This window comes from Perca flavescens, chromosome 3 (genome assembly GCF_004354835.1).
Source record: "Perca flavescens isolate YP-PL-M2 chromosome 3, PFLA_1.0, whole genome shotgun sequence".
Lineage (NCBI taxonomy): Eukaryota > Metazoa > Chordata > Actinopteri > Perciformes > Percidae > Perca > Perca flavescens.
In genome coordinates, this window is record NC_041333.1 from 1,383,414 (window position 1) to 1,406,705 (window position 23,292).

The window sequence follows — 23,292 nt, forward strand, 5'->3', positions numbered from 1 at the left end:
TATTTTTTTTCATTCCAATGCTATTCCCAATGAAATCACTGTCCTGCAAGGTTGGGTGATTGAAAAGCTCCGGTTCTCTGTCGTCTGTGGCACATCCCCACAGAGCCCTGAGGCTGCGGGTCCAAGAACAGGGAGATCCTGTTCCCTCTGACACCCGACCTCACATGCTAAAGGTCGAGCGCTGCTAGCTGTCGGCAGGTCTCATCATTCCCCTCATGACACGGCCATTATGGTGCCCTCTGGATGGCATGTCAGTCACCCATGGTGGCAAGTCAATTAGTCATGTCTGGAGGGAGTTAGGGTATGTTTGCTGGTAGGAATTTGTCATTCATCTGCAGGTGCAGGCGGATTACATTTTATACACTTACTGTATGCCATGAGGCAATGAACGGCCCAAGTATAATAACTAGCTTTTTATTTTTTTTAACAATTATTTCTCATGCAAATAATTGAATTCTTAATTTTACATCATCGTGTTTCCACTTTGCAGCATGACAAATGGAAATCACTGATTCAAAGACTCAAATGCACTGAGGACTGTAGCAGAATTATATGCTGTCAGTTAAGAAAAACCAACTTCATCATCAACATGAACAAGGAGAAGAGGATGAATGCGCTGGAGTAGAGGAGGGTGGGAAATGGGATAGAGGAGATGCTGATCAAAGGCGTGGATTAAGATATCTCCAGTTGCCTTTCAAGGAGATTCAGTGTTGTGTAAATCAAACAGACAATCTGCAGCACCACATGGAGATTAATGCTGTTAAGTACCTGGAAGATTGCTCTCCAAAAATCTTCCTAAAACTGTATACTGGGCACATATAGCTTACAAATAGCTCATGTATCGCTCATTTTCAAGCACGTATTCAAACTTGCCACTTCTAATCCTGGCAGAAATAGATCTCAAACTATGGGGATACTGATATGGCTGTTGTTTTATTAATGAGGACTATCACAGATTTTCAACTGTCACATATTCCTGTTTGCTGGGCCAGTTTGGTTTGTATTTACTGTATCGACACACTGTCACGGAAGAGGAATTTGCTCTGTCCCCAAATCTGTAATGTCATACAGATGTACAGCTCCATAGAGTGTGAAATGGAAGCAATAGAAAATGGGGCTGAGACCGAACTCTATGATTTGTCTCAGGAAAACTGTGCGTTTACTGCTCCACAACTCACAGTAGCAGTCAGTGATCAGTAGCAGTCGGCACTAAGACTCTTGAGTCTCACGCTTCACTGTGACAAATATACAAAATATATAAAATATGGGAGCCAATTCTTAGCTACTTGCCACTTAGCATTAAAGGACATGTATTGTGAGTAAGCCTTTGTGATGGACTGCTGTCCTATCCAGGGGCTTGTGTTGTACACCTGCTGTAAGCTGCTTCATGCCCCTGCATCGGGCGATAAGCTCCTGGCCTGTGAGCCGCCTCAGCATGAACAAGGCTTACTTACACTGAAAATCTTACAGACAAATGTAAATGCTCCAAAACTGTTCTGCTGATGCGAAAAGCCTTTCAATGTTCACTGTCAACCTCAAGATGTTTAAGAGAGTTTTAGTTTTCAATTAGGTCAAAGGTTAAATTCAAACTGAAGTTAAAAATCATTTATTCTAAAAGAGAAAACAGTGTAATCACCAAAAAGATAAAATCAATGTTGTGCTTTGTGATTGGTGCTGAATGGTTCAACATTCCTAGTGCTGAGATTAAAGGACCACTGGTTGCAGTGAGTCTGGTCATTTGCCATCACTGGATCCATGAAAAAGAAATGGCTAATGCTAGCCAGAGAACCCCTCCTTTCTATAGTGTGGGAACAGCATCCCACTGGGTGTGCAGAAGCTGCCAACTCAGGTCTTGAAATATTGTACATGAAATGTAAGTGGGAATCAATGCTAATGTTAGAAAGCTAATCTAGCTTTCACTCATTTCTCTTTTTTCAAATGGAGAGCTAGTTAGCTTTTAGCTTGCTGCTACAAAATGGATCACTGTTTGTTAGTGGTGTCAACAATAATCGATTCGGCAATGCATTGCAATGCGGGGCATGCACGAGTGCCATAATCAATTATGTCACTGTTTATTTTCTGGCCTTGAGTGGACAATAAAGTTGTGAAGTTTCTGGCTCGCACGGGCCAGTCAATGTGGCTCTGTCTGCTGCATCAGCACTCGTCATACAGAGCGGCACGAAGCGTGTGAATGTTAACATTTCACATTTTCACCTCAGGTAATTTATAACCAATTAATTTGGATACAAGCGTTGCATTTTGGATTCTGAACAGCGATGCTCGCGCTGCGCGCACACACACAGCAGGGCTGAGGTGTGTGCGTTTCACGCAGCACATGTAGCTAACTGACTGGAAACGTTACCGGGGATTATTTACCGCCGATGGCGCAGATAAACTAACGCTAAACTCGTTAGCCTACTGTAAGTAGCCTACAATAAACCCTCAATGATTACAGAGTCAATACTTATCAATACCCACCTACCTGTTGTACAGGCAGAAAGCGATATTTTAGTCTGCTCTGTCTGGCTGTCCACTCTCGTCCACCGCGCTGTGCAAACACAGCTCTACTCTGCAAATAGCGACTTTACAAACAAGCTAAAATGAAAGATGTGGTTTGTAGTCTAAGTGTTTATCTTAATTCGCAACCAATCTTGAATTTTGGACAAACTCTTGTAAACGTAGCTGCTGTCTAAACGAACCATCCTCTCCGCTGGAGCGGTAAACCTATGGATCTATTTTAAGACCAAAACAAATACATGTGGCTACTTAATATGCACGTGAATGACGCCGCGTTCTTTATTCTTGATGATGTTGCAGGTTGTATTATTTAGCAACATTGTCTTATTTCAAATGAGGCATACAGGAGGAATGCTAGCCTGCTTATCAGTCCATTCATCATCACATCTGCTGTTTTCCACAATTTTTCACTTCAGGCTCTTGACAGTGAGATGTTTACCTGACAACAGGACTTTCTTTCTGTAAGCATTTTCCACCAATCAGGACACTGATTACGTTTCAGTAATCAAGTCTTTAACCATCACTCCTCAGTGAACTGCCCCCTAATCTGAGATTATTTTCTAGTTAAGTAGCCTATCTAGTTATCATTATGGATTTTCCATGTTTTTAGGGGTTTGCTTACACTAATACATGTAAAAAATATAGCATTAATTTAGTAAGAAAGTGAAAATATCAAACAAGAAGATGCGTATTAGATATAATTTTATTTTCTTTATTTGAAAGTCCGGCCCCTTGAGTGTTTGCTTAAAATAATTCTGGCCCTTGGTTAAATGTAGTTGATGACCCCTGGTCTAGCTTTACTGCTTATGGCACAACATCCAGTGGCAGTGGCTAGCTGGGTGGGTTAGAACCATTTTCTGAAGCTTCATGGTAGGTGCGGCGTATATTTTCCTGCTTTTTTATCCTTTGCCAATCACACCTATGATATTTCTTTCAGGGCCAGTAAAAATGTAGAAGGGGCCAGCAAAACTCTGATCTACTGGCCCCGGGGGCCAGTAGGGATTTTCTTTTAATGTTGAGACCTGCTCATGACTGATGAAAAATTTGCCTTGTGTGCAGTAGAATGTTGATGCATTGCAATGCATCGCAATGCATCGTAGAATCGAATTGAATTGAATCGTTACCTGGTGAATCGTAATCGAATCGAATTGTGAGGGCAGTGCTAATGCACACCCCTACTGTTTGTAGACTATACAGAGCTATGACGTCTCCTAGCAACGGGTTAAGGCTTGAAAATGTCAGCCAGCGCCACCCAAAAGCCTGAAGCTTAGATGGTTTTATTCTCTTCTGAGAATTGGAAAAACCTGCTGCAGTTTCGTCATTGTGTAGATTTTCTTTCGCAAAAATGAGGAGAATTCAAATTTCAGTTCAACTAAAAAAAATTTAAATGTGTATATTGCACTTAAAACATCCTGTTACATACACACCTTAAACAACATGATAGAACAAAACATCACAATATGTGCAGTATCAAGATTAAATTTCATTCACTGCATTGTCCTATATCTTGAATATATTATATTAATTTTTTTTTTCCGAACCCAACTTTGTTGTGATGGTCACTCTATATACCAGTCTGGGCATCCTCTACATCAGTAGGCAGGCACCCCCGCTACCTGGTGTTCGGTGGGATGTCTGTGGTCTATTATTTTGTGTTTCTTCTTGCTGTAGGGTGCTGCATTATTTAACAGGTTTTAAAGTCATGAAACAGCTTGGCTCCCAGTGGGAGGCACTGAGCTGTACCTGGGGTGGTTTTCATTCCCCAGGTTTTTAAAGTGTCTTTTGGGACTGTCCTGCACTTGGAGGCAGTTTGAAATGTGGGAATGTGGCAGCAAAGGACTACTGATGGCCACGTGTGTTTAGCCAAGCATTGTCTTTCCCGTTTTTCTTTGTCTCCCTCTGCCTTCTCCTACTCCAGCTCTCCCTTCTCCCCTTCAAGTTCTTCTGAGATCACTGATCCCTATCTAACTACTCTAGCTATTTTGCTTGGGATGGGAGTCCCTCAATCTCTAATCTTGACATGTGCTCCATGTTACCTGTAACATGCATGATATCATGACTAATGTGCCTTTTATGGTGCAAGAAATTGACGAGACTGGATAAGTCATCATTCAAGAACACAAAAACACACGGCAAGGTCACTTCTGCAGTGTGTCCATGTAAGCTTGGATTCAGGAGGCCGGCTGTTATTTGCATGCTCTTGTTTGTCTCATGCAGTATCTTTCAACATAGTGGCAAAGTTTGTGCATGCTCAGCAGAGAGTCAATGTTTGATGTCAATACCCAATTCCAAATGGGATGAGGACGAGTACACAGTTGGCGGGTGTGTATCGTCTCTGTCTCAGATGTCTGTGCTGCTCTAATTTTGTTACAAAGTCAAATGTTGTCTGTGTATGTGTGCACATGAATTTGTATGATGTTTCTAAAAATCCTATAGCATACGCTAACGTAAATAATCTGTCATCAGTGGTGGTCCAAAACATAACCGCAATTCACAAAACACAACAGCAAAACAGAAAACAAAACAATTCACAATTTTTGCGTTTTGCACTTCATGGCCACCGTAGTCAGCAGTGAGAATGCATAAGTCTAAATCTATTTTTGTCTGCCTATGCAGGGGTTGATGCATAGACTGTAAAAGTAAAGTTTTTATTAGTTATTTGATGCTATATAAATTGGACAAACCATTATTATTGACAGCTGTGATTGACTTGCGATTGGTCGGGCTGGTGTATTGGCAGGACTTCAATACTGCGACTCCACCGCCCAATCACTACCGCGCAGACTCTGGCTCCAAAATTACAAGATGGCAGCGCCCGTATTGGGGATATTTTGGCTTCATTTTTGTACAGTGGAAGGAAGTAGAGACATGTCGTCCATCTTTATATACGGTCTATGTGCCTAGGCGAGTCTTTGTAGTGTGCCCTTTAAAGTGTTTGCAGTCTGTGTTATCAGTAGTAACCCACAACAGAGGCCAGGTCATCAGTAAAGGAGCACATCATCTTGTCTAGGCCCCTGGAGGCAATGGCAGTAGATGTCCCCTGTGAGGCAGCTGAAAACAAAGCATAACATGTGCAGCATAGCATTAAGCCAGGTAAACATATACATGTATTAACCTGTGTAATAGATATAGTGAAATGGGCTCTCTTCTAGTCCACTCTAAATCAATGGTCATTATGTTTCCTGGGCTGGTGTGTGAAGAGGCTATTTCTCCCCATGTGTGTACACATTCTCTGTGCAATAGTTGCTTTGCTTAATGATGGGCTGGCGTGGCCCCATGGACATCGTTTGTCCCCTTTGATTACGTGGAGGTAGAGATTATTATTCATAGTAAGGGACGGGGGAATAGCCCTCTGCCGCCGCCCCCTTCCCTGAGGCCTACTGCTCTTAGCATTGATGTGGGAGGATGTGCAGAAAACAGATGCTACCCCATGATTTCTGAGTGTTTGTACTAATGATGAGCTCCACTAGGCTATGTTTCAACCCTTTTAATGGTGGTTCAGCGTGATTTAAAGTCTGATTTTATGGATGGAGCAGTGGATTCCAATCCTGCTCATCACCGAGGGCCTTACTAAAGCTCTTTTATACAGCGTGTATTTCTTTACACTGCAGTCCTTATGAGGAGTTCAGGGCAAGCCTGCTCTCAGCCTCACGTCAGGTCTGGCACTGTTTGCTTTAGAAACAAACCAGTTGTTTCATCCTATTCCTGCAAATTGTATATACTTCACACATGATTATCTTCCAAAACATAGCACAGTGTTTTAGATTGGTCTCCTTTCTGCCAGGCAGCCATTGATCGCCATTTATTTCACTGCAATATGAAAATTAAGTTGCAGAGATTTTCTGAGACAGGTAATCAATCAAATTTTTTCACCCGTATGGCATTCCTTATTGTAAAGTCGAAATTGCAAGCACTTTAAAAAATTTCTTTGTTGTTGCATTCGAGTATGCTGGGACATTTCTGATTTTGAGAGTTAGCTGAAAGAAACAATGAGCAAATATCCAGTTATTGAGACTCGTGAGTATTTTGTCATTTAACATTCCAAAAATGTCCTTGTCACCGCTACATTATCACACAAAATAAGGTAATTTAAAGACCTTCTAGAAATAGTTGATACTGCTAAGGGCAAATACTTCCTAAAACTTGTTCTCTTTTACCTCAGACATCTCAATGATATCACCAAGGCACACAAGGACATCCCAAATATTGTGTGTTCTTAGCATGGATATTGATATCATTGGTGATACTGGTGTCTTTTTTACTCCTCCTCGTCCCATGTGGTGTCTATCCTGCCAGTGTTTAAGTGTAGGACGGGATGTGTCCCGGAGGCTGGCTCTAATTCCCAGTGGTGTCCATCAGACCCCTGTCCCTCGAAGCTCTGACAGAAGGAGCTATTATTTTCTCATCGCCCTGGTGGCCCGTGTCCCCTGGGAGAGGCCTCCCCACGTGACTGACAGCTCCGTAAACACAGCCAGCCCCGGGGTGAAGGAGTGAGAGCTCACCGCTGTGCCCCCCCCCCTCCTCCTACCCTCCTCCCTAGACTTCTCATCTGTGTTTTCCATCATGACCTGCTCCACCCTCAGCCTCCCCACATTACCTTCACCTGGCGGGGCCACTTGCAAGCAGCTGACCAAGAAACAACAACCCCCAACACTCTAATACTTTTGTCATCCATTATATTCAGCCAAACCTCTATTTCTCCCTGTGATATTTTCAATATTTTTTTAGATGCACTCTATTAGGTCTTTTAATGCAGTATCATAACAACATAGCAGAGATTGCAGGGGCTAGCCCGGCTCCTCCTGTGTGTGTGTGTGTGTGTGTGTGTGTGTGTGTGTGTGTGTGTGTGTGTGTGTGTGTGTGTGTGTGTGTGTGTAGGTCTAACTCCTGTGTAACTAAGACAGATGACTGTGTCAAGGTTGTTTCCCCACAGGGCTGGGAGAGTAGTTCTCCTCCCAAGCTTCTCGGCTCCGTCCACTTTGTGCTTTGTGGGCATGGCTGGGCCACGCTGCTTATTGAAATGACCTAATGGAGATTCAGATCAGCAGCCAGGGCATCCATCTACATCAGGGTGCAGGAGACAGGAATACCCTCCGAGTCTGTCTGTTAGTTTGTGTGTCTGTGTTTGTCTGTGTGCACATGTGCTCCTTCATGTCTGTGAGTGAGTGTTCAGGAGCACTTGTAAATCTTGTTGGATTATTTTTTCTTAATTTCTTTGTTTTGTTGTGTGGGAATCATTTAAATATCAAGTAAAAAAATGAGCAGGAAATTTGTACACATGCTAGATAAAGTCTTATGTTGGGGTTTTCTTTATAAACAAACCATGAATGGGAATAAATGTTTATTTTTAATACCCTAATTTTAAGGAAAAAACCATTGACGGTTTTGCTTAACTGTTAAAACAATAGATTTTGGCGTCTATTCCAAGCTGTAGAATTGCTCCAACTGAAGGTAAACTGATGGTCTATGAACAAACTAAATAGTACTTACTAAAAAAAATAACAAAATAAACTAATACCATGAAAGCAATAAATCCAACTTCTTCTTATAATGCATAAACACCTCTTCAATTTAACAAAAAGTAACTTTGTTGAAAGGTGTGCCTGATTTCACACAACCTTTGGGCCATCAGCATATTACCTGTGTACTGTAACTCTGTTTGAGTTCACTCTTTACTTCTTACTCACATCATTTGCTCTCTTCCAGCGGCTGATGCTAAATGAAACAACCTCCACCTAACTCAACAACAAGTCTGGTCTCCTAACCAGTTAGTAAAGCCCTACATCTAATATGAGGGCATTCATTTGATTCTCTGACCATTCCATCCACAGGACAGTATGCTGTTCAGTTGTGTTCAGTGTGTTGAGTATTTCTGAATATCTGATTCCAAGAGTAATGTTAGTTTGTATCATATGCTTTTATATACCTATCAGCTATTGCCTTTGAGCTTCTGTAGCTTCACTGCTAGCAATCTAAAGAGACCGCAGAAAGATTAATCTGTCAGATTTTGATTTTAGATTACTTAAATCATCCTTAATTGGCAGGCTGGCTAGAATTGTCACTGTAGTACAAAGGCTCTTAATTAGATCTGATAAAAATGGTTTCCAATGTTTTTGCTTTTAGTAATTTCCCCTATTTACTTTATCTACTGTAGGGTCATGCTAGACCTCCACAGATAAAGGCATTTTGTGCTTTGAGACAGACAAAATCCTATGTGTTGTATCTTAGATGGTTGTTCTATGAATAGTAACACCTGCACTTCTCTTAGATGTCATGGATGGCTCTCTCTCATCACTTTGTGTTCCACCAACTTCAGTGATGATAATCCTTTACCTTTCGTGACCCCTAAGTACTCAAGCGCACTCAGTAAAGCTTTGATAGAGGAGCATCTATAACTTCAGCGTTGCCAAGGTATCATGAGCAATTAATTTCATAAAGGACATATGTTGTGACAGTCTGTGAATATTCACCACCGTATATTTCAGGCTTCAAATACCAGGTGCCTTGTTAAGTATGTTTTAAATGGCTATAAATAGCTATAACTGTAGGCAGTATAATAGTTAAAACATTTTTACCCACAGGTTGAAAAAGGACAAGTTTTGCAACGTTGAGTTTAGTTTAGTTGATTTCAATCAATCAATCACATAAATACACATCACTTACATAACATAAATGGTAAAAAAACAAAAACAAAAACCGTGTCCCCTTAGTTCATGCAGTGTCATCTTAACTTGTTTATAATCAATACTGATTAAAAAGGTTGAAGCATTTGCTTATTACACCTACCCTTTTTACATTCTATTTAATTCTTTTTTGTTCTTAGGTCCCTCAGGAGCTAACTCTCTCCTGATATCTTATTAATGGAGGGGGTACATACAGTATGATTCTTTTGACTCCTCTGTCCTTATTTATTATAAAACCGAGTGTTCAGCATGCGTGTCGGTGTTTTAGTACGGTGTGGGCGGTACTAAAAGACTCACGATAACAAGGACAACATCAGGAGGCTGTACTGTATTCTGCTCTCTCTGATTTATTCCCACATCCTGACAACAAATTAACGTGGGTGCCCCCCCCCTTGCATTAATAACAAAACTGGCCTTGTAGCCATGCAATACTGTAATGAGCCACTTTATGTTAATGCAGCTTCGTGGAGACTGTGAGTGCAAAGTCAATTCTACAAAGTGTGAAAGTCCTCTGCCATACAATGAATATTCAGCTCTGTCTTCTCTCGGTTTGCCTGCCACAGTCAAGATAAATACCGAGGGAGGAATCTGTAAAATGGCCTTTTTGTAAGCGTTTGTAAACAATCACTAGGGCGGAGCGGTGTGGGTGACAGGCTCTGTAATTGCCAATTTGACTTGGCTGGTAGTATCGTTTCATGCAACAAAGACAGGAAGGATTGGAAGAGAGGAAAAGGATATTTTGGCAAAAGACCATGAGTGTTCAGTAGTAGGAAGAATGTTACCTTGAGCACTTTCACATATGAAGAATCTCAGAAAAACTCAGAACAAAGTTTTTGCCCACTTTGACACTCACTTTTAATTGGCTAAGGGGAAAGGGAGGCGGTGTTCCCTGCCTGTCAATGTGTGAATATTCTAATTAACTACAACCTTGGAGCATTGTAATCTCTGGATTTTGAGGTATCATAATGTATTAACTTTAATTAAGCTTGTGAGCGATGCAAGCTAATTAGATGACTGTGCTTATTTGTAATCTGAATAATATGAATACATTTTATACAAGCTCAAATCAGTCCGTCTTGCTAATTACAGTGTGCGTGGTAGCTCTAATTGGTGATTGTGCGTCTGTGGATGATGACACTATAGCTGCTGCTGCTATCTGTGCGCCTGGCTTGGGCTAATGTGATGAAATCCTCATGGAGAGATGATGTGCTCTGCTGAAGGCTGACAGTCCCGAGGAGGAGGGCTCACCATGTTTGTTGAACCTCGTACATGTTCGGGACCAGTGCTCCTGTCTGTCAGCACAGCGACAGTACAAACCCACTGTGTTCTCATTATCTACCGGAGTTTTTTTCTTTCTTTGCTGCTCGCTGGCGATCTTTGCAGCTGCAGCTGCAGCTGTTTATCCCTGTATAGTTTTCATGTCTCATATCACACATTTGATCCTTGTCTGCGGTTTGCTGGAGCATGAAAGTCTACCACTATGAGTTGTCGGGCCAGTGGTTGGAATGTTGCAAAGGGAAGGAAGAACTGAACCATTTTAGCTTTGATTTGAACGAGTCTATCTCCTGATATACACAGTATCGCTTGAAGGATATTTTGAGACCAGTGCCTGTTTTTACCTCAAAGTTAAAACACGGACCTAAGTGAAAGATAAAAGTAAAAATTCCCTTACTTTTACTCCTATTCACAAGTTTAGGAATACAACATGTTAGTCAAATTTCTTTTGACCAGTTTTTCCCTTGCCAATTTCGTTGGACCCCTTCCTTGTTTCTTATTGGCTATTCCTGCTCCAAGCATGCATGTGATTTCCCATGTGATCACATACAGTAAGAACTACTTCTACACTTTGCTGTAAGCAGGAGTACGTCATTTTATAATTGTGTCTTGTTTTTCACTTTTAGTGAAATGTTTTCTCCAAGGCTGGCTCTGTAGAGCAAGTTTGATAAGTACAGACCCAGAGTTTTATTACCATAATAGCTTTACAATGTTGGATTAGAGCAGAGTGTGTTGTGTTATAGTAGAACCTTGAGTGAATAATCTTTTGTTCTACCTCTTCTTGTAGAATTAGCTGTTACATCGCACTGCTCTGATGACAACCAGGTTCACTTTAACTGTAAAGATAAATGGTACCATATATCATATGTTACTACACACAGGCAATAAGAGGTATGTCAGATTATAAACCAGCGAGAGAACATACAGTGGAAGAACCCTGAGGAGAAAAAATGTGCCTGTGGCCCAATTTGAAACCCATGCCTGCAGTCATGTTGTCTTCAGTCTGTCTGTGTCTTTCTATATTCAGTTTTTTCTGCTCGAGGCGTGCTCTGACAGCTGTGCTGAAATGAGCTCCTCACAGTTGAAAATAGGCTCATGTGAAGTCAAAACAGACTTGCACAACCACCAGTTCTTACAACACACAACACTAGAGAACTGCCAGCTGCAATCAAACAGCACATTAAATAGACAAATAAGCAAAACAAGCTGTTACTATGATCTGTACACACACTGTAAATGCAGAGGATGCCCAGACGGTATCTGTCACATAACCCCCCTCTGGAAGCCTTACCTATTTGAAAAGTTATTAAAGAGAGCAGGTTAAAATTCATAAGGGCATATGGGAGGCAGAGGGAGATTGCCAGCCACTGTCGCTTACAGTGAATGAAGCCTCTGCTACTCCTGTCCTCCAGAAAGTGCATCTGAAACACACTATTAACTTTCCCATTGCTGATGTCACTTTTTATTGCCCCTTGGTTTCAGGTCTTTCTGAGTTGGCAGGCTCTGCTGCACTGCCTTCCAAAGCCAGATATATGCTTGTGTCAGAGCATAGACATACAGCAATGATGAAGGTATTATTCTGAGTATTTAATTTGCCAGAGTGGGTTGGTAAAGTGCACCCTTTTGGCAATTAATGCAAAAAGGCTGCTGCGCTGTGCTTGGGGAAAAAAGAAAATCTTGCTGCTGTGCATTGCAACAAAATGCACATTTACACACCAAAGCTGCATTTGTATGTTGAGAAAAAGAATTTAGCATGGAAAGTGGGATATAATCTATCTTCATTATCCTTGGAATAAAATGTGGGGTCAGTACAATGATTTGATCAATTCATCTATATATTTTCAGTTACAGTCATACATGCCCTCAGTATGTTTTAGAACTTGTTATATGGTGGCCGTGACATATTTTAAAGCCCAGTAAGTTAGGAAAGAGGGCAGTGCTGTACAGTGAGAAAAAAAACAGCAGACAAAAATGGATACAAAAGTGTATTTAGATTCCAATTCACACAAAGTGGATACAATATTGGTAGTTAAAAATAAACCGTTATATGTTTAAAACCATGTCAATAATTTAAAAATATATAAAACAAACTGTTATAAATATATACAGTATGCATGTAAAAAGTAAAAACACTAAAGCCAAGGAAGGCATAAAACACTAAAATAAGTATAAACAGTAAAACCGTGAAATTACAAGACATTACGTGAAAGCCACACTGAATGAGTATAGGTTTTTAGTCTACGTTTAAAGTTATCAATATTTCCAGCTCCTCTCAGATCCTCCGGCAGGCTGTTCCAAAGTATATGCAGGAACAAGGGCAGTGATACCTTGAGAATGAAAAATAAGTTTTTGAGTCCAAGTCTTGGAAAATACCTCCAAGCTCAGCTTCCTCCAGCTGATGGTGTAGGTGAGACTGAGTAATGAGATGGACCAGTTTATAGGATGAGGTTCATCAATTAGAACTACGCACAGAGACATATTGGTTTATGTCAGATAATCTACTTAAGCGTGATTCATTACAACTATTATTAATGAGAAATTATTAATGACAAGAGGTCTGTGATTGTACCATGAGGGCTTAAACCAACCGCCATGGGACCTGGCGTTGCTTTGCATATGGCACAGGGTAAAATGTGTGCCGCTTTTGTGCAGGCTACAATACTGAGTGGCATTTGAACATACGCATGCTGCATTGTGCACGGGTAATTAACATTGCATAATCTACCTGCTTACAAAGCAACTTTTGTAATTAGAGTTATGATTGCTGCAGGATAATGACAGTGATTCTACACCCGATAATGACTGTTGTGCTCTTGGCAGTTGCTGCATTGTTTGTGCAGCAGACTTCTGACATATGGGACACAAAAGGACACAATAGCCGGGCTGACCGCCTTTGTTCCCACTCACGCAGACCCAGTGACTGCAGACAAATTGTGCTGTACGCCATCCAAATGATGCCGACCCAGGGAAAATGGTTCAGACACATGAGAATGGGACTATAATGTAAAAAACCTCAGCTATGTGGAAGCTCATGGACTGTGAAACTGAGCTCGGACACAGACCCTACAGCTGCTTAGTGCTCTCTGACTGCAGTCCTCCTGTTTCATAGGGAGGCATTTCTTACTGGGAATCAGCCTGTTTGTTGTGCCCTTCAGGCTGCTCTGTGCCCTTCCAGGATTGTTTAAGGGGTGGGGGGGGTCATTTTATGTCTGCTTAGAAATAAAGGAAATATTGAATAGGATAGAACAACATAATGTAATTCTGCTAAATAAAACATCACATAACATATCACATTCATTATTAATTTCACTTGTTTTCATTTTAAACAAATTCTGTATCCAAATACAATACACATTTTCTATAGGCTCAGTCTGCCACTTTTAAAAAAAACAATTCCAGTGCTGGTTCCATGGTATCAGAATTTTGGGTAGTCATCATGGAAACATGAATTGGTCATGTGACAAGGGCAGGGAATGGCAGCCAAGTGAAAGTACTCTGATCCAATGGAAATCACAATTGTCAGATTGACAGCACTCTAGCCTAGGGTTCATATTTCGGGGGGGCCGGTGCACCCCCTTTTTAGCCCCGCATCCCTGAATACTACTTCAAAAAAAAATCAAAGAACCATCCATCTGTCTCGTTAATAAAATGCAATTGTCCTTTTAAAGAGATGGCGGAACATTTATTCAAATAAATTAAGAGTTGTCAGAGATGGCATCTTGATAGGAGGCACTTAGGCCTGTGGCGTCCATGGCTGTGCAGTCAGTGTGGACAGGTCCATAGTGCAGATTGTGGACTAATCCATCACCGCCGGTGAGGGGGCTGGGGGCCAAGCGCTTGGCTTCTCCCTCCAGGAAATAATCAGCTTTTAATTTATCTCAGATCACATCCATGAGAGGACGGATCACTGTGGGGCGGCCGCGTGTGACCAGGCCCGTCTCTACAGTTACGCTGGAGTGCTTTCGGCTCTTCTAATTTATTCTAATTTGGGTTTTTCTCATATCTCCATCATTTTGCCAGTTTGGAAGGAAGAGACCCTTAACCCCTGTTAAATTATAGCAATTTGAACACCTTTCCCAGAATATAAAACTTCCATCTAGGCAACACCAAACTGAAAAGAATGTACCATTGTAAAACTGTCTTGTGACTAGCCTACTCTACATGACATACATGTACTGGAGCAATGAACAGAAAGTGGGACAGTGAAGCAGTGTCTTTCCCTGTGGAATGGATGAAGCATATGCTATTATGTAAGTCAACTGCAGGGCACCCTAATGGCTTCAGATTTGTTTCTGGTCCCGGTGTGTTGCCACAGTGTGTACCATGGCCCTCACAGGAGTGTGGATGATTAGTAGCATGAGAGATGTGAGCTACACTAAGGGGGAAGGACAGTTCAGCCACATGTCGTCCATCCTCCCCACCGATCACTTTACAGATCCCAGGCAGGTTAATCCTTTTATTGAAATGAAGTGAGGAGGCATAATGCACTGTGGATGTGAGATGCTTAATCCAGTGTTGGCATTTTTATGAGGAAGGAGTAGTCATGGTGATATAGAGAATAGAGTGCTTGAGATGCACAGAACCTATCCATCAAAACATGACGCTGACATAGCACAATGCAAAAACTCAGAGATTTACATGTGTGTCTATGCTTCACGCTTTGAACTCGGAGATTAATTAATTCATCAACTAGCGTGCCATCCCTGTGCCCTGTCTTTTTTCTTTTTGATCCCACTGCTCTACGTGTGTTTTACAAGACTGAGAGAAATATGTAGTGTCATAAATGAATGCTGAACTTGTTGTCGATACTGAACTTGAGTTGCACAATACTCTTGACACTTGTGGGTGGGTGAGTGCTTGCAGTGACGAAAAATTGTATATTGGTTGTATAGAACCTGCAAAAATCACTCTTTGTACAGAACAAATGGGCAACTTAGGAAAAAAAAAACCTCAATTTAGAATAGTCATACCGACAGGAGAGAAAGGCAGAATAGCAATTAATAAAACATATACAGTACAGGCCAAAAGTTTGGACACACCTTCTCATTCAATGCGTTTCCTTTTTATTTTCATGACTATTTACATTGTAGATTCTCACTGAAGGCATCGAAACTATGAATGAACACATATGGAATTATGTACTTTACAAAAAAGTGTGAAATAACTGAAAACATATATGTCTTATATTTTAGATTCTTTAAAGTAGCCACCCTTTGCTTTTTTATTAATAAGGGAAAAAATTCCACTAATTAACCCTGACAAAGCACACCTGTGAAGGTAAAACCATTTCAGGTGACTACCTCATGAAGCTCATTGAGAGAACACCAAGGGTTTGCAGAGTTATCAAAAAAGCAAAAGGTGGCTACTTTGAAGAATCTAAAATATAAGACATGTTTTCAGTTATTTCACACTTTTTTGTTAAGAACATAATTCCATATGTGTTCATTCATAGTTGTAATGCCTTCAGTGAGAATCTACAATGTAAATAGTCATGAAAATAAAGGAAACGCATTGAATGAGAAGGTGTGTCCAAACTTTTGCCCTGTAATGTATGTCAATTAAAGGATAGATTTGGATTATTATTTGAAGTTTGTGATATCTGAAATACTCACATACTATACATATATATGTATGTTGAGTGAGTTTTTTTGGACACTAATTGTAACTCTTCTCCAAGGTTCAATACTATACCATACTGTAACATGTAACGTCCATGAAGCGATTCCCCTTTAACACGACTTCTGCATCAGAAATAAGGGACAATATCTATGCATTCCCAAGTGTTTTAGTGAAGCTTATATTCAGCAGCCAGAGTTAGCCATATTACGTGGGTATCTTTGTCCTGGTAGTTGAGTCTATGTTGAGCTGTGTCCTGAAAATAAACCTGCATTTGACTACCAGGACATACTGTATCTCTCCGCTGCGTCTAAGCAAGAAAACACTGTCAGAAGAAACGCAGGAAAGTTATACTAAAAATACTTAACTCACACTGCTGACGTATCATATAAGGTGTATGAGACTGATTGAACCCATCTAACTCCACCACATGTTGACATCTCAAAGTAAATGGCAATACAAAACATAACTAGATGGACAAAGGGGGGGCGTTTCATTTTCAAAACAATGGTAGGGGAAACACTAGCGGAATACATTACATTGAGAGGAATATTAGAAACACTTCTGAATTTAATGCAGTCCAGTACACCACCACCACTAACGTTATGGGCATCATAGAAGTGGATTTTATGGGAGAACAGTTGTATTGGATTACATTAGACTGCACATGTGTACCTAAAGAAGTGGCTACATTGTATAAATACACTATTTTCTTACTTTGTGTATTTGATTTCTTGTCCACCTTGCTTCCTACTCTTCCTTACGTCTGGTTTGTCTGTGGAAGAATGTGCAGTATGCCTCAGAAGCACAAAAGCAGAAGATAAAAGAGAAGCAGATTAAGCAGTCAGGAGTAGAGGTCCCAGTCAGAGGTAATATGAAGTTCATTCTTATTATCAGAGGCCTCCAACTATAGCTGCACTTTAAGTTACCTGCTGCTTTTTAGTTACCTGCTGCTTTTAAGCATTTCTCCTGCGTCTTGTCCGGGTTCAAGGATACTGCACATGAGCATTGCATCTCAATAGTGCAGCAGAACTTCCGTCATTTGCAAGATGAATGGGAAAAGTTATTAATTTGTTCATACATAGTAACAATGTTATCCACAATTTTCTGATCTCTGAGTTTTAGAGCTTGGGTCTTGTGTGTCACAATGAGAAACCGCAGGTTTTGAATGACATCGCCTTGGTTTAGTAGGCATTCAAGAAATCAATTTGTGGGCAGTGAGTGTTCTGCTGATGGTTCCTGTCTTTTGTGGGAGTTGGTCACTGAGCCAGCAGCAGTGCTTCTTGTCTTGTCTGATTAATTGGCTTCAATCCGTTCGGCAGTCATTGAGTCAGATGAAGAGAGACAATAAGGGCCTTTCATTCCTCTCGAACTGAATTGGTAGTGAACACGGAGGAAGCCACTGAAACAAGTCTTGTAAAACATGCTCATTTCCTTTGGTAGAAGCAGGCTTTATAATGAGGACAGAGGAATATGATTGTACTGCCATGCATCTTCACATAAGTGTTTGTGGTTTCTAGAGAGGAGGGCTCAAATAAATCTTCTATTATCTCTAATCCGTCCATTCATTAATAAAATGGAACAAGGTGATGAGTTGAATTACGAGTCCAGCTCCCCATTACTTGCTTTTGGGTTGAGGAGGCCATCTCAGTGCTGTGTTTCCCACATTCTCAAACCAAAGACCCCTTGCGACCACTTGTCACAGCCATCTCCTGACTGGTAATTGGGTATTTATCAGATTGCCCGCGAGTAGAGGATACAGTGTTTATCTGACACAATTATCAAGAAAAATGGGGGAACCTAGTCCACCGCTCCTCCAGGATCCTGGCGTGCTACTGGTTCAGGTGGCTTCAGTCTAACCACAGGGACTTCTTTATCGGACATTTAGCTAGGAACACGCTTGTCATCATTACATGCAAATGGAGCAATTGTGCAAATAAAACACATAATTCTTTGGCTCTGCTGTGACACTGGAGGATTGAGAAGTGATAATAACACACACTCCAACAATGAGCTCCCCATGGTTGAGATCTGATAGACAGGCTTTTCAGACGCTGTTTTAATTCTGTGAACAGGAAATGCATATAAAGGGGTGCAAAAGTGTTCACTGAGTACCCGAAGATAAGAAAAATAATAAGAAAGAGAGAGAGCAAATTGGTGTGCTTGTGCCTTCTTTTACCTGCAAACCTATTTCAGAAAGGAGAGCAGGAGAGAGAGATGGGAAGAAAAGGAGGGCATAAAAAGAAGGAGCTGCCTGTAATAAGCAAATAGTCCATTTGGTGTTGCATGAATTAAAAAGACGTGGAAGTTTGGAAGAATTAAAGGGACATTTAACACATGATTGGAAGGAGAGCATAGCACAGTAGTAGGAAAGATGTGGTGTAGTTTGCTTTGTGAGCATTTTCTTTTCATTATCGCATACGTTCACCTTTTTACTGTGGAGAGGCAATGTTTAATGCTCTTCATCATCTCAAAAGATGCAAGGCTTGAAGAGTCACCACTGTAGCGCCTTGGAATTTATGATAAAGCAAGTCCATCATATTTTAGTCGGAGCATATCCAATTCAAGGAGTGTGTCATGCCTGGGAAAAAGGGCTGCGAAGAGAAAATCATAGAGCATAGCAGTGCAGAGAGGGGAGTGTGAAAGAGAGAGAGGGAGATATGGAGAAAGGCCTGGAGACGGAGCAGCCGCGGTTGCCCGGCCTGCTGGATGTAATCAAACAAGGGTGAACAGGTTGTTCCACAGATGGCTGATCCGGAGAATCCTCCGATTTATTTCCATGCTACAGACGGTCCCTGTCACTATGCACAGGTAATGTCAGCGCAGCGGCATTCTCTCGCACACACCACTAAACTCTGACACTTTTGTCTCACCTGTCTGAAATCAATTTGACACAGAGGCATTTGTTGTGTGTGTACAAAAGGAGCTACAGAGTAAGAGTTTGGCAACAAAGAAAGTCGATTTGTATATCTTCTTAATATTCTAAGACTGAACTCTCTCAGGCTTATAAATTATGGATTTAACTGCTATACTATTACTACGTAAAGGAACTCGGTTGAGTTCCATTTGTCAAGATAGCTGCTTTGTGTTCACTAATGCTTTAAAAATGCCATTAGGAATGGGTTGTTTTACATATTGTGGTCATGCTGTTGCAATAATTGTTGTTTCCTTCTGCACCCTGGCATTTATTGTAATTTGCACAATAAATTGAATATCAATTTTTCTTTTTTCAACCCAGTGAAGAGCGAGATATCTCAGCAACAAGACACGTCTTTAACTGCTTTACGTTTATCTCTTTCCCCAGATTGATGTCCGTGATGCCAGGACAGTGAGCATCATAATGCGTGGCATGTGGTCGCCCCTCCTCATTATGGTTCTGCTCAGGCTGGCCCAGGGCCAAGAGGTTCCTTTAGTCCCAGGTAAGACATATTATATTTCTCTGCACTGGCATGCCTTCTCATCATCAGTGATGAAGACTTCATTGTCTGGCTCCATCATCATGGTTTGTCAGTGTGTCTGTCAGTTTGTGTCATTGTCTGACTATTATGCACTTGACACCTTTGCCCTAGCTTTAATGATTTATGATCACCATGTAACTGTAAACCCTATGAATGAAACGTTGAAACGTTACATCAGTCATTTGGCAACAGAATTGAAACATTGATCTAAGCATGCATCAGCATTTATATCTAATCTTTCACAGTATTTAACAAAGGATTTTCTCAGACAACTTACCTGTCTCAGGACGCATGTAAGTATTTGTCTAGCTGTACCATTATATAGTACAATGAGTGAAACGGCTTTCTGATTGGCTAGAAGATACCTGTCCTATCTCAGCATGCACTGGGTGTATGCTAGGCTCCATGCTATTCTGATAAGGATATCAAAAAATAGAATGAATGGAGTACTTAGTAAAACTTTCAGATTGTAAAAAATCTACTGTGAGCCCCCTGTTGCCTAAATGCACATAATGTCAGTGCATGTCAGTATGTATAGTTGATGCATAGATTTAAGAACTTTAAGAGCTCTCGGTTGGGTTACAATGAAAGCTCCACCCACTGTGCAGAAAGATGGGTTATGTGGCAAAATCTAAATATCCTAAAATGACTTCCGCTCCTAAGCACTTTTCCTTGATCGCCGGTGTAAATGTGGACATGAAGCATACTGTAGATGTGAAGAGGAATCATTCAAATTTAGGAAAAGGCAAGTGCTACCATTAAACTCTAAGTGAACATCCACTCTGCTACTTAATGAAAAGATCCTAATTAGAAATGAAAAAATTATCTTGTGAATATTGCTACAACTTCATCCTTGATGTTGGTTATGCTCTGGGTGTTTCTAGTGCTGCAGACTGATGGCAGCTTCCTACTCTGAGGAGAGGTTGGCACAGATATGGGATCTGGTGGTGGAGTGTCTTGGGCCTGGTTTCACAGTGGCATTGAGTCTATATATTATATTCACACACAATTCTCTGTTTCTTGCTAGAACAAGTCATATTTTTGTATCAGCAACAAGTCTGCTTGATTTTTGGCATAGCCCCCTCTGAAAGAATATCCACCAACAGCCACTGCTGAAATGTATTATTGAAGCACTCTGTGGTTTCTGTCAAAAAGTTACAAGGTCACCAAAGAATTTCAAATCTTCCAACATCTCAAGTTGAGAAATAGCAAACCTTGTTTGAGAGTTAGAGGTAAAGAAAAAGTAGTTATTGATTTATCTTTTGCAGTTCAGCCTATAGTTAATAGTCTGTTTTTTTCATCCTTTTTTAATAATGTTAATCTCTTTCTAATTTTTTTATTGGTGCAAAAACGAAACAGTTGTGACTTTACAGATACAACGATAATAAATACACCGTGATAATAGCAATATGCCATTGTCTTCTGTCATCAAGTGGACATATGTGGCAGGGAGTGTCCACTTTTTAAGTTGACCTCTGCCAGTTAAAAAAGTACTTTTTCATAAAATATCTCTCATGTCTGTCTCGATTAATCTGCAGTGTTCCATTTCTTGTACTCAGCTCTTTTTTTCACAATTTAGATGGGCTTGTTTTTACATGGCTTGGTTAGACCTTTGACGAAATGTAATTCAAGAGGCTTTGTTTGTCATCTAAGGCCTGAGTCATGGTTTTGAGACGTCTCCCAGTCGGAGATAAGATAATCACCTGTAGGGTTTTATTGTCACCAAACTTTATCTGTCATCTCAGTTACACCATGTTGATTTCCACCAAGTTCTCATCAGACTGGACCATAGGTCCATGCAGTCCTGATTAGCGGAGCTTTTCACACTCGCTGCTTTCCTTTGCTTCTTTCTGCTGCCTTTCACCTCTCATTCATTTCCTTTCACCATGTCCATGCCACCATCTTCTTTCTCCTCGTATTTTCTTTTGCCAACACAATCTAGGTAGCAATTTACTTGTCAAGTGTAGGGCAGTGTGTGGCTCCCTGTACTCTGATTTGTATTGTGTGAGCACAGGTGAGTGATCACTGCCTTGGCAAAAATGCTTTCAATCACTCCTTTGGAGCAGGATTTCAGACTGGCAGCAGAGCTGTATTAGGATTGAATTCAGCTCGTGGTGGATTCTGTTTAACACTCTGATGGCGTCAGAGTAGTATACCAAGGGCTTCTCTTATCTCTATCTCCTCTAACTTATATTCTGCTCTAGTTGTAGCAGTAAAGATACAAGGTGATACCCACAAGAATTATAAGTGCAGAATGACATATCTAGTGTACTGGAGTTGGTAACAAAGATTTGAAAATAGATATTCTTTCGTATGTAAGTGTTCAGCTTCAGTGACAATTCACACAAACCGGAGAGGGATGTTAGATCTAAGTCAAGTGTTGTACTTTCTGCAAATGTTTCAGCATAATAAATAATTCATCATAAAAATCTGGATGCAGGAAAGTGATAATCCACCAGGACACTGTGTCTTCTTTCCATTGTCTCTCAATGAAAGAGAAATGTCAAGGCATCACTTTGATTTTGTTTCTTTGCATTTTAGCTGACTGACAGCTCTTATTAATTTCGTTGCCTTAAAGTAAATACCGCCAGTTCCCAAAAGCAACGACTCCCTGTTCACTTTTTAAAAAGTATTTTCATTCTCTGGGTTTTCTGAGGTGCTTTGTTAACCCTCTCAGGTTCATGAGTAATGAGCCAGTGTCCTGTGTACACTGTTGTACTGTAGCCAAAACTTGTGGGACAATATCAGCCTAGTATGCAAGGAATTAAATTCATATTGGACAGTTATGCACCTTATAATTTGCATACCAACACTGACTATACATTAACCATAGTTTATTTGCAATCATCCCAATATTTCCCTAGCCTTAGTCATTGAACGTAATCGTGGGTTTTGCAGAATCGTTCAGAAAAATGGCGCATGTGGTGGTTTGGCAGACTGAAGGAGTCGGTGAATATCAAATTAATGCATGGCACTACGGTTTGTTGGGCTCCGTGTTGCTCGTGTTATTTTATAAAGTATTGGTGTCGCCTTCTCCAGCCAAGAAAAAACAGCCATGCCTAACTAAAGCACAATGGAGCATAAGACGCAAGAAAGCTCTTGTAAGCAAAGGAACACGCTACCCCTCTCATCATCACTCAAAGTTGATAAACGTCTTTATTTTATTTGGGTTTTGCGGTGGAGCGCTGTTGCTTTCGACGGTACAAATGTACAGTAAAGTGATCATTTTAGCAGAAGAGTTGTTTGAGTTCTAACACGTTTGGATATGGACATGGTCAATTTATAATTTTCACTGCAATCCTGGACAACGGGGTTGCAAGAACCGTTCGCAGCACTAAACCGGATATACCATATACTCGAAAGAAAAAGATGCTAGCCGTTTGGACGAAAACTACTAAAGTGCTATGTCTGCTAATGTTGTTAGCCGATGACATTCACCTCAATCCAGGTCCTGTTACGCACGGCGACATCTTGTGGTCGCCAGGTCCATCGGTCCTGCGGCTCGGTCTGCGCTGGAGGTGGAGATGATGCAGGTGAGGGACACCGCCCGGCTGGGTACGCCGTCTTTCTGCGTCTCGGACACCGCTGCAGATGTTCTCCTTTCTGCGATGGGTGTGTTGTTACCAGAGGGAGGCTGTGCCCCGGGGCCTGGACAGGAGGGTGCAGGGGGACAAGCGCCGGTGAACGAGGCTGATCTGGCGCTACACTCTCTGGCGCAGGAGGAAAGGAGAATTTCATCGCAG

General features: G+C 41.1%; 1 protein-coding gene across 3 annotated transcripts in view; it reads left to right on the forward strand.

The window, feature by feature from the left end:
- robo1 (roundabout, axon guidance receptor, homolog 1 (Drosophila)) overlaps nt 1–23,292 on the forward strand; it is a 294,093-nt gene that overhangs the window by 37,824 nt on the left and 232,977 nt on the right. For all 3 annotated transcript variants that reach the window (XM_028573117.1, XM_028573116.1, XM_028573119.1), the window contains exon 2: nt 19,396–19,510. In XM_028573117.1, coding sequence (XP_028428918.1) covers nt 19,432–19,510 — 79 coding nt within the window. In that variant the 5' untranslated portion in view covers nt 19,396–19,431. The remainder of the gene's footprint in view (nt 1–19,395; nt 19,511–23,292) is intronic.